The following is a 16,355-nucleotide window of genomic DNA, read 5'->3' on the forward strand; positions in this document are numbered from 1 at the left end:
GGCATGATTCAATCAAAATTATTATATGAAAGTTTGTTTAAGTTAGAAAACTACACGAATTAAAAGCGATCTGTGCTATTCTTTGAGCTAACATTAATGTAAGGATATCACAGCATTCCGTTTACATGGATCTAGCAATAGCCATCTCTGACTTAGAACACAAAACTATTTTTGAAACACATACAAACTTTGAGAGAAGCAGTAAATTAATTTAATTGGCAAATAACAAGGTCAGAAAGGTGAAATGAAGTTGCTCTCTAGTTATCTATTCGAGCAATGTTCTACTGTTTGCAGTCTTACAGGCTTAGATTCTGCTTCAGTTCGGAGTTTTATTTACTAACGCAGAGTGCAGACGTTTTCTTGCTTACACTCTGTTACAGCAATTCTCCACCATTTTACAGGATGCTGCTTGATGAGGATTATGAATCCGAAACAGGTCCTGGGAAGCTTGTTTCCGGTCCAGGGAAGACATGGCCTGGCAGTTCGGGCTGGACTGTTCCCATGAGACTGATTTGCATATGGCCATGTCTGAACTGGGGTGGCTGAGTGAGCTAAAGAATGGCGATGGATTAAACCCAGATCAGTTGACTGGGGGTGTGTGTTTGATTTGCTCAAACGCTCCGTCCATCATCCCCTTTTGTATCGCTTGATTTTTTCCTGGCATACAATGTGTTAAAGGAGGAGGTGAGAGCACTGTCATGGTTCCTCTGTGGACCAGGTCAATCTCGGACAGATGGTCCAAACCAGGCACAACCTGTCTTGTCTCACCCATCCATATTTGACACATGTCCATTTCTGCGGGACTACCACCGAACACTACACACACACTTGAGCAAGATTTGTATAGTGCATTTCTCCCTTTGTATGGTCTTGTAGCTCTTTCATGTGTTGGTAACCCTTATATCTGTACTACTGTGAATAACTGAATCCTACTCCGCGGTTGGGAGTGGGCAGAGTATGAGTCAGTGCTGTAAGTGGGCCGGTATTCACTGGTACTGAGTATCGGCACTTTCATATTTTTCCACCTTGACTACTGGACAGTGGCGGCTCGCACAGAGCAGGGGTGTGAGTGTGGGGGAAGTGGGAGGTATAGAAAAAAATGTATGTTCTTGTTGCGTCTCGCCGCATCTCACTCCACTATCGTCTCCAGAATAGGAACAGATCACCCAGGAAGCACCCATGCTCCCCTGAGCCAATCACAATGTTGCAATGCAGTGTTGTGATTGGTCTGAGCCCCATGGTTCGGTGCGTATATGGGACTGGGAGCCTGGGCATGGCTGTTTGGCCGGCCCTAGACAGTTGCCCAAACATTCATGCACACATAGGGAGTTCAAACCACTGCTCCCCTCCCCTGCTCTGTCAGCAGAGCAGACCTGCCCGCAAAGCTGCAGCAACAAGGAAAAAATTAAATAACTCCGAGTTAATATAATTTTATTTTTCCTTTATTTATACTGCTTATATTGCTTAAAAGCAGTGGGGTGCTGCTCTTCCTTCTTAGCAGAGGAGCCGCCACTGGTACTAGAACTTGTCCAGGGGGTGTACCGGTACTCTGGTGTTTGGGGGGGGGCAGTAGCCAGGCTTATATTGCAAAGGTGTAGCAACATAGGACAGGCGTTGCTCTGTTTCTGATGAGACTGCCTGCCAAAGGAGCAGTGAATGTGTGCATTGACAGACGATCATATATGGCGGCCAGTACTGATAAGGCCCCGACTGAATCAATACCTGCTGAGATTTTCTATTTGCATAGCTTCTCTTACTCTTCTGCTTTGCCACCTAGGGATCGGAGTGCGTATTACAGCACAGAACGTGGAGGTGAAACGGCTGTTGTGTAATAATTTTGCTATCATGTTAAAAGCAGCTTCAGAACATTTGCTAGTGAAACATAATATCTCGAGGAACTTTCTAGTCAGCACTTCTTTTACTTTTGGGCAGTCAGCAGGTAGCGCTACCCACAAAATACCAATGTAGCGCCGTGCTACCCACAAAATCCTAAAGCAGCGCTACGCACTTAGGGGTCGATTAGGATCGCGGACGGACTTGAGTCCGTCCGTGACCCCTGAGGAGGAGGGAACGTTCGCATGCGCTGCGGCGTTCCCTCTGAGCTGATTAGGATGTGACCGCCAGGGTGGCGGTCACATCCTCTATCTTTAACATTGCGGTGGGTGCAGCTTCAAGCTGCACCCGCCGCAATGTTAAAAATGCATGCCACGCATTTGCATGCACAAAGCGGTAGGCACCGCGCGTTGCCTGCCGCTCTGTGCACGCAAATGCAGGTGGGTACCATAGGTACCCCCCATGTGCACCCCCCAACACCTCCCCTTCACCCAGGGGGCCTGCAACGGGCCCCCAAAGTGAAACTCCGTAGGCTTTTCCACGGCGGAAAATCTGCCGCGGAAAAGCATGTCATTCACATCATCCTAATATGGCTGGCGGTGTCTGATAGACACCGCCAGCCATGTTAGAGCCTTTCCGCCGCGGTCGGAAGGCGACCGCGGCAGAAAGGCTGCGGACGGAATCCCAGACCCACCGCCATCCTAATATGGCGGTGGGTCTTTTGAGGCTCCGCAGCGGTTTTTCCGCATCCTCCGGGCCGGCGGTAGCTTCCGCCGGCCCGGAGGATGCGGAAAAACCGCTATTGTAATCGGCCCCTAAATCCCAAATTAGTATGAATTTGAGAGCAGTTTGTGCGCCCTTTTCTTTCAAGTATATTGGGGCTGTATGAGACACGTGGGAAATGCTGATATTGGCGTGAAGAGTGTGCCTGTACCCAGGCTGAGTGTCAAGGGGAATGCCACTGATCATGCATTTAAGGTATAAATTGGATATTGCATTTGTGAAAACAAATCCGTTTTAGCGAATGATGTGTATGTCTGAGTGTCTGTGCGAGTACCTGTTTGTATGTGTGTCTCAGATTGCACTATGAACTGCTAGGAAAAACGTGTTTTTCAAGCAGATTATGCTATGAACTTTTCTTTCAAGTGCAATAGAGTTCTGTACAGCATAGGCAGCTCTTCAACACATGGAATGAATGGGCTTGCACAATGGAAGCGTGAATACTACTTCATATACTAGCACAGTGAAATTACAGTAAGTCTGTGCACAGCGCTACATGCAGGGCTCGAGTCGGGGTACCACGTGGGTGGACGACGTCCCCCCACTTATTTTACCGGGTGGACGCCGTCCCACCTGCCAAACAGCTGGACTTCACTCTTTGGCCTCTCTGGGACGAGATCGGAGCTCACAGCACGCTGCTCACACGCTGACTTCTCAGATGCAATTGCATCTAAGGGGTGAGCGAGGGGAGGCAATGAGCCCGATGGTGCAAGCCACCTGTTGTGACGTCACTTCCTGTCGTGATGTCCCTTCCGGTGACAGCATCCCCCCACTTCTTTTTTTTAGGACTTGTGCCCTGGCTACATGAAACTCCTACATAAATGAATGAATAGATGTTAATTACCATGAAAATGCAACCTAATATCAACTAAGTAGCTTATATATTAATTCTCACAACCCACACCCAAAATAGTCTTTTAGTAAAACAATGTAACTACTACCAAAGACACCAGGCGCTAAGTGAAAGTGCTGGCTTTAGTTGAGCTATGCTAGGCAGCCCAGGAGGGATGGCTTTGATGCAAAGGAGGTACTTCTTAAGCATGCTTCACACGCATGCCAATAACCTGTTTATTGCTCACCGAAGGTTGTTTGTTAGCGCTGGAGTACATTTACTTATAAGCTGCACCGTATTGCTCGTCCCGCTGGTCTGATTCCATGGATCTCATCCTTGAACACAAAGCCTGCAAGATCTGTTTCTTCTGCAGTGAATTTACATTTATAATTCTGTTAATTTTCAGCTGCACCCCAGTTTGTGTCTGTAAAGATGGCTATTTAATGTTTGTCCATAGAAGACTTTCATAATAAATGCACTGCTTGCAGTGATGGCAAATATGTATTTTATGTCTGTGAAAGGAGTCTGTGTGGAAGAGCATCTTAATTCAAGGAGTCGGTATTTAAAGTGGCCAGTGTAATGGCCAGGGTTCAAAAGACATACTCCCCACCGAAAAGGACAAATAATTGTGCCCTCTGGCTTGTCCTCGTAAGGTACTTAGGTATTGAATATATAAATGTTTACAGGAGTGTCCATCATCTTGTGAAGTGGTGGGGAGGGGAGGAACACAAACAAAAAAAATATATATATAATTAGAGAAAGTAAATTCACTTACCTGTTCCAACAGCCGCCACCTTTCTCCTGATCCTCGTCGCCCAGACGGTCAGGACCCAGGGCCGGACTGGGAACCACAACCGGCCCTGGCAAAGTGCTCGACCGCCCCCTCACCACTCGGGGAGGGGGGGGGGGGGTTAGAGGTGCCGCTGAGCTCTTTGCCGGAGCCGGTTTTCGGCAGATTTTGGTACAGGGACGATTTTGCAGCTATGCTGCAAAAACAGCCCTGTTCCAAAAACAGCCCTAAGGGGCCCAAAACCGGACCCCACCCGTGCGGCGCACCGGGGGATTGCCCGGTGCCTGCTATGGCCAGTCTGGCCCTGTCAGGACCTGCTACACACTGCGCCGCCTCCCAGCTCCCAATTCCCATCATGTGAGCAGCGATTGGATGGTCTGTGCGCCTCAGTTCAGGGCTCATACATAGACTGGTAGCCTGTGTTGGTTTCTCCACCCATCTGTACAACGCAGCTAGCTGGAGAAAGGCCAAGTGCACATGACGGTTTGGCCAGCCCCAGAGGGCCAGCCAAACCATCATGAGCACTTGGCAGTCCCCACCACTCTCCCCTCCTTCCTGGTGCTGCAACTGCAGCGTCCATTATAGATTTGCAACATTTGTTGCACATAATCCACCCTCTGCTACATGATCCGCAGATTTAAAAGTTACTAAAACGCAATGGCCGGTGTTACCCTTCTGTTGCTTATTGACATATTTGGGTGTTAAAGTGGTACTAATTAGGTGGAACCAAAGCCCCTATAATGTTAACGAGTGTAAAAATTACAACATAGTGAAGTAATACTATCACAAAATGTGCTGCATTATGCCACATAATTTGCCTTTTCTTGCCTTGTAATTTAGTCAACCCTGTCGCATAATTTGACCCTCCCCTGCCACATAATTCCAATAGCCCTGACTATCAGTGGAACCTAATGCTGTGAGCTACAGGTGGCAAGTTGGATTCTGGTGACTCTACCTCAGTTGAACGCAAGGAGGAGCCCTTCTCCCTTCCACACCTCCAACCTCCCCCTTTCTGTCTATCTTGTCTGTACAACAACTGTAACTTTGTCAGCTATTCTTGGTCATATAGCTCAGTATTTTATTCATTTTCTTGTGGTAATGTATCTATTTAGTTTGAGATTTTACATAGTTCTCAAACCGCAAAGTGCTGTCTCATATAGCAAAATATTGTTTCAAAGCTCTGTAGCACTAGGGGTAGGGGAAGAAACATCAACACTAAACTTTAGGACCTCTTTTTCCGATCTCAATCATTGAGGAAGGGTGTTTCAATGGGGATCATAGAGAGGCTTTTGCAGTGATCCGGATTGGCTACGACCAGTGCAAGGCCATGTGTGATCTTTTGAGGGAGCTAGAGAGTAGTTGTGCTTTGGAGCAGTTGTAGACGGTAATACACACTCTTGTGAGTGAGTTCTCATGTGGGGTGGAGGAGACCTTGCTGTCAAGGATGACACCCAGATTGCAAACTTTCTAGGCCTCTTTTGTAGGTGGATCCCTGGTATTCAGCCATGTTGGAGGTATTGTTTTACTTCGCTCTGTGCCTGCCTTATGTTATTCGTGAGGTCTTGTTAATTGATCCAGCTAACCCACTCTCATGTCTAACACTCCCAATAAGTATTTACATTTCTCTCTACTATTCCACCTTTGGGATCCGGAGTAGCGTGCTACTCGCTGAAAAGCGCTTCAATGCCTCCTCGGGTGTAGTAAGCGCTATATAAATACAATTACAATTATTGCTGAACGCGCCTAGAAGGTTGGCCCCTAGACATGTGTTTGTGTTGGAAAGAATGAATAACTTTCTTTGCACAATTAATTAAAAGCATTGCAATCAAATAACAATAAAGAGAAAATTAAAAATAAAATGGCGAGCTAAAAAACAAGAAATTCTAAAAGGCCAAACAGCGTTAAATATGGAGCAATAAAAAGCTAAAATGCAATACATCCGGGATTGTTCGAATCCACATCCAACGAAAAGGTAGAGTGCTGAAGTGTAATTCTTCCAGTAGGAGCGATGTGCAGTGAATAGATATGCGTCATCTCGCCTACGCCAATCCGGGCACTGGTAGAGTAATAAATGCCTTCGGTATTCATACCTTGATTATGACACAAAGGCTAAAGTGCATTTCATCATTGTTCATTAGTGCTCAACACGTTGCTTAAGTGCAATTCAATTGGCATTATCAGAGTTCTGGTCCAGCAAATGATGGGGGCGATATGAAGCATTTAGATGAAAGTGGCTGCTAATTGCTGGTTTGATTGTAGGTGGTGCTAAAGCAGCTGAGAGCAGCTTAGGTCATCAAAAATGCATATTTCCAGTTGAACAGTTCTGAAACATGGCAGAACCTTGTACATATTCAAGGTCCTAGTAGCCGTCAACAGGCTCAGAAACTGCATTTTAACTAGTTGAAGTAGTTTGTATGATGTGCGCAAGTTCTGCGATTTTGGCTGACCAGGCTTTTCGGCCAAAAGCAGTTGACCATTCATGGGGACAGCTAATATCCTGGCTACATTGTGTTTCCTGAAGCTTTAATTGTGGTTTGCTTGATAAGTTACTCCGCTTTTCAAAGAAGTTTTGCAAAGCACGCCATGGTGTTTGTTGTCAAGCCTTTCATGCAAAACAGGATTCCTTGACCACAGGATCTAAGATAGATGTCAAATGCGTAGTATATGTAGAAAGTCTTCCCTATGATGTTGGCAGAGTCTCCACTCTTCGTTCTCCATTGGTTGGTGCCATTTTGGAGGCGCGTTGATTGATGGTAGAAATCCAACTCTGGCTTGGAGCTCTTTTATATTCATAAGGCTTCTTGAATTAGCGCTCAAATAAGTTTGAGCAATGCGTGCCTTGTAGGTGTTGATGGTCATCCATGCATGATTGCACAACCTGAATTTGGCTTTGTCTTCTCGCCAGGAAAGCTGCTTGATTTGTTTGCTCAACTCTAGCTTAAATGACTGGTAGGCTGAGCAGGTAAGCCAGAGCCGTTCCACTTCCAGGTATTTCATTGGTGCTGCTATTTTTCTCGACCAGAAGTTTACCTTCAGGGGCAAATTTGAGGCTATTTCTTGCCTTAGCAATGCTCTTAGTGGGTTTGGTTTAACCCCTTCGCTGCGGGGCAAATTCTGCTGCGGTGAGAGGGGGAAGGCGGGGTTGGGCGTGGAGCTCGAGTACTCATGACGGCTCCCGGCCGTCATAAATCACGGTGGGCGTGTGCTCATGACGGCCGGAAGCCGTCCGAACTACGCCCACTGATTAATTTGCCCGCACTGGCGAGGTATTAGTGTTGCGTGGGTGGAGTGGGAACATTCGGACGGCTCCCTGCCGTCATGAGCACACACCAACCATGACTCATAACGGCCGGGAGCCGTCATGTGCACGGAAGGAGTTAAAAGAACAATGCGTATTCCTGTTACAAACAATAAACAATTACAATATAATGAGGGGGTAATTCCGTGCTTGATCTATGAAGTGACACTATAATGTTTTGGAGATAGCCGACAGCAGAACATCTAGATAATTAGATACCCAGCAGCTTGAGCATAGTATCAAGACCAGTGCTTGAAATGAGCTGGTACTGTCCGGTACTGAGTACCTGCACTTCTTTCTTTTGAAAGGCAAAGTATCGGCACTTCTCAGCCCTGCTGCAGTACATTTAATGGGAGAGTACCGGTACTTCCCAGGAGCTAGCAAGTACTCCAAAGAGTGAGTACCTGTACTTCTGTATTTTCATTTAAAGCACTGATCAAGCCCACCCCCACCATGGGCGCCTGTGGGGAGCAGCTGGTCGGGAAGGAGTTGTGTGGGGGTCACACAGAAAGGTCTGCGCGAGAGTGCCCGGGAGTAGAAAGATATTATCTGTGAGGCTGGTTACATTTGTGTCTTGTGCAATACGTGTGGTGTCTGTGGAAGCGGAATGGCTGCTGTGATTTGGCTGACAATAAGCACTGGCGCGGAGGGTTCGCGGAGATCCCCGCCGCGAGCAGCGCACCTGCGCACGGCTGTATCCGGCCCTGGACCGCGAGGGCTGACAGGGGCCTGTTGACACATGATGGACAGAGTCCACTCACACCCCGGGTCTTACTGCGCCTTGAACTGAGCAATATCCGGCCCAGGGCGCTCACTCCTACAAGGAGACTTGTCAAGGAGGTGTGCGTGAGGATGCTAGAAAATTGCTTTGTGGCTGTAAAATGACAGCCGCAAGGTGATAAACTTGTAATCCATAGAAACCTTGCTTCATTTCTGATAGAAACATCCCCGGAGGGCATTAGTGCTTTAGCTATCCCCAACACCTCCCCCCACCCCTACGCTCTTTCACTGCTCCACCCGATAAGCAATGTGAATAGAGGAGTCCCCTCTTCTCCCACCCCACCCAGCCTCATCTAAACGTCGACTGCGGTCCATTAAATAAATAAAATAGAACATTCGTCCTGAGCTGCAGCACCTGTTCCTGTGGAAACGATGAAGATAAAACAAGTCGGTCTGCAGCCAATCGGCTGTGTCGCTGGGTAATGGCCGCCTCTGGCTGAGATCACTTGACGATAAACATCCTTCGATGACGCCGCGGGCCCTGGCCTGAGCCATTTCACCAAAGTGTAGTTCAAGGGCAGCCTTGGATGCTGCGGTTTCCCAGACAGATTTTTATCTGGGATTATTCCCCGTGGAAGAAGCCCCTTGGTCTTTAATAGTGGCACGTGCTCTAAGTGGCGCTCGAGGAAAAACAGTCGGCTCCGTCGGTGAAATGCAAACGCCAAATCGGATTTAGATTATGAATGCACTTGGTATTAAAGGTGGTGACATTGCAGCATTTAAACTTCTCACTAGGTCCCTTGCAACCCCCTCCCCCCTCCAAAACCAGCACCACTATGATTTGATTTGTTTGTTCTACCTCGTGTGTGGGCGTGGGCCTGGTTTCTTGGGTACGGTGCTGTAGCAACCAATGTTAGCTCGCGACAGCAGCCCACAAAAGGACCATTTATTGAAACCAGACAAGCTGATCCTCTTACCCAATCATACCACCAGCAACCCCCAACAATAAAAGTTGCAGAATGCCTTTTTTGATGACCATTGGCTGGGTGGTAAAACCGATTGTGACGTCATTCACTAGGTGGAGTTTCTACTAGCTCCATGTTACCTGAAGCATCTTTATCCAATCATAGCTGTTTAGCTAAATGCACATTGTATTCTGAGACCTGTTGGTTTGTCAGTGCTTTAAGTGGGATGATAAAGATGGGAGGTCTCTTAAGGGGGCGTGGATTCAAAGGAATTGCTCCTTTATAAATAAAAAGCTTAATATCTGCATGCTAAAGCCTTCTTTTACAAGAGTAACTGACATCATCAGCAGAATACGTAGCAATGTAGAGATCTCAGTACTGTGGGTCATAAGTGATAAGGCATCTGACGAGGTGCATGTAAAGACTAAAATGCACAATAGTCAGGTTCTGAACATGTATTTATTTTTTCCACCTTTGAATATGGACTATACGCTAACCACATATTAACAAGCATTGTTAATGCCACTTGTTTCGGCTTTTGTATATTGAAAAGGTGAAACAAGCCCAAGCGAATTACTCGAAAATTGAGATACCCCCCTCTTCAATCATATCTCTAATCAAGTGACCAAACCCGACCATGTTTATCAGAGCTCCCTTCATCCTTTCATTTTCTTTGCATCCATCTATTGGTCCATCCTTTCACTATTCTCTCTTCATCTATCAATATTTTTCTTCACTTAACATTTCCATGCTCTGTCAGCCAGCCATCCAACCATAATGACCTTTATCTCTCATCCGTCCACCCTTTCATCCTTCTGTATCCTACATCCATCCTTTCACCCATCACTGCACCCATCTTCTCGTCCATCCATTCTTTCCCTCACCAATTTTTCACTCGTCCTGCCTCCTCCTTTCACCCAGCTGCCTATCCTTCCATCCATTCACCCTGTCACCAATCAGTCTTTCACTGCTCCACCCGATCGTTTACCCTTTCATCAATTCTCCCTCTAGCCCTCCATCTATCCATGCTTTCATTATTCCATCCATTCATTTCTTCTTTCATTTCACCCTTCCATCCTGCCTTCCTTCCTTCCTACGTTTCACGTTTTCTTCCATCTCCTATTTTCTTTTCCCTTTGTCTGCCCATCTTTTATCCCCCATTTTTGCTTTTCTTCCTTACCTTGCTCTCTCATACTATTCCACTGTTTCCTCTACTGTACGTCAGCTCACTGAGCTTCATTTAGGAATTCTTATCTGCAGTCCTGCAGACTGAAAGACCCTTCATGACCCACTTCACTAACCCATCAGACAGAAGAGGTAGCAGTAGCGAAGTCTCCTATTACGCTTGTGCACCGGGCTTGCACTGCTGCAGCACATGTTGTACCTGTCCTGTGACAGTGAGTGTAAGGAAGTATCCAGTATAGTCATTGCTCCTTCACTCAGGCGCGCAACGCCCAAAGGCTCAAAGGGGTACGTTATGCCACTTCCCACAAAAGAAATGTATTCCTGTGTTCTAGGCAGCAATAAAAATAAATGCGCTCCATCCGTAATGAACATCAGCCGAACCAAGCAGTAATAATTAAGTGGCTACAGGGAGTAATGAGCTTCAATGGCTCCATACAGAAATTAACAACAATGGAGTCAATAATGCATGTCAATTAACTTAATTGGTAATGAACATTAGTGATCTGGGAAATGCATCCATCAGTGGTCACAGGAAGTGCTGAGTCTCAAATCCTGCCCCGGACATCTTACTTGCAAGTCCCAATCTTAGCCTCCCTTCTGGACAGGCCTCTTAGAAGTGCCTCAGGCAGCCAGTCTCTCCAGGTCTCTGGCCAGAAGTTCAGCCACTGAATTTCAGGAATGTTGTCCACCACTCTCATGACACACTTCCACTGTGGAACATTTGCCTGTGTCTGCCCAAAGCTGTAACCTACCTTGGTGCCCTTTAAGCAGTGTCATTGCCTACGTCATCACTCATGCACGGTGCATAGTTGGAAAGTATTTAGTATACCCATGTGTGGCATTTCCATGTTTGCAATGTGCCTATGTATCCCTCTTGTGTTCCTGATGGGACACTTTGAGTGACACTTGATCACATGCAGTTGGAAAAGAAAAATATTGAAATGTAGGTATCTCCACAACTGTTTTATTGTTTGAATTTACGTTTCTTGCTTTCTGCATTACCACTAAGAATAGTAAAATACACATACCAGAGTTTATAGGGAAGAACAGGTTTAGTTTTATTACTTGCACCTACTATGGCATAGGATGAAATATCTGAAGTTGTTCCATGTAAAGTCTCAACCTGCTTTCTATTTGTGGCTTAGATCAGAGCTCTCCAAAATCCTTAAGTGTGAGGAATAATTTTCATAATCTCTAACATCACTTTTAATTGACTTTATATGATCTTTAATATACACACATACCTAGCCAGCAGTTATATGGTTCAGTGATTCCTGGTGCTATGTCTGTGGCCTCAAACAGTAATGGTCCTTAATTGTCATAGAGAGAAATATGCATTAAAGGACTCGGTTGTTGCCTGCATTTATCACCCAAGACGGTAATGGAACAAAACAACAATGTCTCAACCGGTAATCATTAGCAAGGACAATTACAAGAGTTGTATAAATCACTAACGGGAGGTGGAAGAAAGGGAGACCACGAGAACATTTATATAGAGAGGATTATTATTTTCAAGTAGTTGTATCAGTACTACAATACAATTTTACAAAGGTTACCATGACACACAATTGTGTACTGAACAAGCAAGTGATGGTGAATGGCGCAGTGATACAAGGGTGAAAACACAGTGTGAGTGTCGGAAAACCAACTGGTACAAATAATTGAGTGGTCAGTAATACAATGCAAATATAGGTATTTTGATTTAGACTGAGTTGGTTGACCACACAAGCGCCCCAGTTTGCGCTGAATAGTCGACGGCGTTTTAACCTGTTCAATTCCAGATCATCAGGACAATGGTTACTGGTCTCAAATTAGTGCTGAGGTGGTAGTTGGATATCAATCCAGAGGATATAGGCCGTTGGCCGAATGGCGCCGGCGAAGAATGGGTCAACAAAGGACCACTGGGTTAAAGGATTGAAAGGAAATCCAACATAAATTTGTGTCCGGAAGGTAATAGGTATCTGGGTCCAGGGACCTGGAGGCATGAATTAAAGCTGTTTGCAGGGGGTCAGAGGAAACGCGAGGCTGGCGGGACCTGCAAAATAGTTAGTGGCTGTCCTCGGGGAAGCTCAATTGAATGACGACCGAGCCGCTTCATTCGCCCATCATAGATTGTTTAGCAGCGGTACCCGGCCCGTCTGCGTCTGAAACTTTGGACTCCCCGAGGACATTACAAATTTACACTCCAAAATGGCAAATAACCATAAGTAGTAAATTATTTGCTACAAAGGACAAGAGTAAATATACACTTGTAGATTTTCTCCTGTGTACATGTACCTTTGCAAATCGGCCCCAATGATTAGCTATAACTGTGAACTGTTATAACCATATGTTGTAACCATATTCTCCATATATCAGCCTGTTTCTCTTATTGACACTCTGCTCTGAACCCATTGGCTTAACCCAGGACTAGAAACCCTGCGTCCCTGGACAGGTGCTCAAACAGTTGATTCCAGTATAATCCATCCCAGCTTCACTTCTAAGGATGCAATGGCTACAACTAATCGTTCCAAGCCAGCATAGATGAATGCAAAAAGGGGCAGCTCTCCTACTAAAGTAGTACAAAAGGGAGTGGTGATCGACTGAGCATCTGAACCAATCAAACACTCACACCCAGATCTGGGTTGAATTCATCACCGTTCTTTAGCCCACTCTGCCAACTTACTTACAAACCATAAGGCACAGGGTCAGACTGATTTGCATATGGCCATGTCTGAACTGGGGTGGCAGAGTGGGCTAAAGAACGGTGATGGATTAAACCCAGGTCTGTTAACTGGGTGTGAGTGTTTGATTGGTTCAGAGCCTCTGTCCATCACCACCCCTTTTGTACCGCTTTGTTTGCCATAAGTTGGCAGGTATGCTCAGACGTGAGTCCCTTGCTCACTTTGCCACTGGATTCCAGCAAGCCTGGCTGAAGACGGCTGAAATGCCAGAAACTGGTCCTAGGAAGCTTGTTTCCGGTCCAGGGAAGGCATGGCTTGACAGTTCGGGCTGGACTGTTACCATGAGGCACAGGGTCAGACTGATTCACATGTGGCCATGTCTTAACTGGGGTGGCAGAGTGGGCTAAAGAACGGTGATGGATTAAACCCAGATCTGTTGACTGGGTGTGAGTGTTTGATTGGTTCAGATGCTCCGCCCATCACCACCCCCTTTTGTACCGCTCCTACTAAAGTATGCATTGGAAAGGACTGGAGTCAGATGAGCAGAGCTATGCTTCCAGAAGGTTTTGTACTGATCAGCAATGGATTGAGAGCCTGGAACCACAAAAAGAAGTTCAAACCAACAAAATGTTCGAGTTTGTTACAGCTTGAATCATATATTAAATTCAATTAGAGTTTGAGCAGATTCAGTTCTTACTTATTTTGATTTGTATAGTGCACTCATCACTTGAGAGGGTGTCCAGGCACTTGGGCAGGTGTGAGGGTGTTTTGTTCCCAAGGTGCTAATATAAAGCGCAATGTCTTCAGCTTCTTGTGGAACTCAAGATGTGAGGAGGAGGCTCTTATGCGCTGAGGGAGGTTGTTCTGTGTCTTGGGTGTGATGTAGGAGAGGGAGTGGCATCATGTTTTTGCTTTTGCAAATGCGTACGAGTGAGATAAAGCGTAGGTGTCTGGTGGGTTGGTGGAAGTGTATTCAGCTGTTCAGGTATACTGGTCCTGTGTTGTGTAGGGCTGTGTATGTGTGCGTGAGAAGTTTGAATTGGCTGTGCTTGTGAATGTGGAGCCAGTGAAGCTTCTTGAGGTGCAGTGTGATATGGGTGCAGCGTGAGAGGTTGAGTATGAGTCTTGCAGCGGTGTACTGGATGATCTAGAGTATGTGTAGGAGTTGCTTCGAGATTCCGGCATAGAGAGTGTCACTGTAGTCCACCCTGCTGGTGATGAGTGCTTGTGTGGTGGTCCATCTGGTGTTCCGAGGCAAGCATTTGAAGGTCTTTTGTAGCATGCCTAGGATGTGGAAGCAGGATTTGCACAATACATTGACTTGAGACGTCATGTTGGGGTTGTTGTCTAGGATGATCCCTAGATTTCTGTCATGGTCTGTGGGTGTGTGTGTGTGTGTTTGTCCCGATGGAGCACCATGTATTTGAATGTATTTGAGCTTGTAAAGTGCACTGCTACCTGTCCGTAGGTTTCCTGGCGCTGTATAACTCTGGGGAACCCGTCCTGGCTTTCCCTGTGGGATGGTCCCTGCTGGGAGTCCCCAAGGTGGAGCCAGGCATCCCCGGAATTGATGAGGCCGTTGTGGAGATTAGGCAAGCTAATGCCCAGAGTTGCAGAGTGGAACCCCTGATTAGAGTAAGTACCGAAGCGAGAATTATCGAGTCCGCTGACCCAAGTCCACGACCCTGCCGCGTCGGGAATTGAACCCTGGTCCCGGGCCGACTTCTGCTCCCGGATCTGCTGCCTCTAACCAGTGAGCCACACCACTCCACTGGGGAGGGTTTGGTGCCAAAGACCAGTACTGCTGTCTTGTCAGAGTTGAGTTGCAGGCAGTTGGTTCACTTCCATTCTGCAACCCTGTCCATCCAGTTGGTGAATTTGGTCCTCATGGTGATTGTCTTGTCCGTCAGATAGGGGATGAGTTTGGTGTAATCTGCGCAGGAGATGACAGTGATGTCTTGTGATTGAATTATGTTGGTGAGCAGTGTCCTACATATGTTGAAAAGGGTGAGACTCAGGGACGATCCCTGTGGGACTCCGCATTATCAATTTCTTGGTCTTTGATGTGAAAGGTGGCTGCCTGCTTGTTTGGGTCCTTCCCATGAAGAAGGAACAGATCGATTTGAGAGCAGATCAAAGTGCTCTTAAGTTTGACTTTCTAGCAGACAATGACTTACCAAGATGCTGGTAAATGTAAATTGATACTTGTATAGCGCACTACTCACTCGCAAGGGTCTCAAGGCGCTTGTACGAATACCGCTGTGGAACCCATCCTGGCTTTCCCTGTGAGGTGTTCACTCCTGGGCACCCCCAAGGTGGAGGCCAGGCATCCTTAGCGTTGTGGGGGCCGTTATGGAGATTAAGCATGCTATTGCCCAGAGTTGCAGAGTGGGACTCCATGATTGGAATAGGCACCGAGGCGAGAATTATCAGGTCCGTGGAATTTTTGAGCCCAAGACCCAGCGAGGCGGGGAATTGATCCCTGGTCCCGGCCTAGACCTCTGCATCAGGGTCTGCCGCTCTAACCATTGAGCCACACTTCTCCACTGGTGAATGTAATCAAATCTTCTCCTTCTTATGTGAATCTTACAGTAAGAGCATTCTCCATTAATTTAACATTCTAAACTTGGCTGCTCAAATGACACATAAATGAGGCTTTAATTTAAGTGCTATGGGAAAGTAGCACTTGCTCCAATCTGCATGTGGTCCTGTTGTTCTTTGATATGTCTACAGTTCTCATCTAACAATAATTGAGTAGGATTTAACCTTGTTCATTCTTAGTTTTGAAGAGATAGATTCTTATGCATCAGTCCTCTATGTTTTGTCATCGTTTCTCATGCCTTGCGGGTTGATGAGAGTCCTATTTTGTTACATTAATTTCTTATCTTTGACATATTTGACTGTTACATACCTGTATTAATTCTCTGTGGTTTGTCTCCATTACAGAATCTTTCACAGCTGACCACAAGCCTCTTATGGGGGAAGCACCTGAGGTCCGAGGTTTCTTCTTGGGATGTGGCTTCAATAGTGCTGGTGAGTTACTGTTTCACTTTAGAAAACCTTGCTCTGCCTTTGCGCATTTGAAGTCGGGGGTCCTCTCTAATAAGAGATAATGCCCAGTTCAGTAGGAGTTCAGAAAGCTGGCTTGCCAGTATGTGGAAGAATATCCAACACGTTCCACTTAAACTTGCTCCTCTGTGGTATCAATTATTGTCATAATGTGGAATTGTACGAAGATCTATATTGCCTAAATTGCCAGCCAGCACCTTCCAGCTCTTTCTATTCTGGA

The 16,355-nt window shown here is 46.3% G+C and overlaps 1 protein-coding gene across 1 annotated transcript in view; it reads left to right on the forward strand.

Moving 5' to 3' along the window:
• Nucleotides 1-16,355, forward strand: part of SARDH (sarcosine dehydrogenase) — a 741,717-nt gene that overhangs the window by 289,375 nt on the left and 435,987 nt on the right. The window contains exon 9 of the mRNA XM_078641957.1: nt 16,013-16,099. Coding sequence (XP_078498083.1) covers nt 16,013-16,099 — 87 coding nt within the window. The remainder of the gene's footprint in view (nt 1-16,012; nt 16,100-16,355) is intronic.

Source organism: Lissotriton helveticus, chromosome 5_1, assembly GCF_964261635.1.
Source record: "Lissotriton helveticus chromosome 5_1, aLisHel1.1, whole genome shotgun sequence".
Taxonomy (NCBI): Eukaryota; Metazoa; Chordata; class Amphibia; order Caudata; family Salamandridae; genus Lissotriton; species Lissotriton helveticus.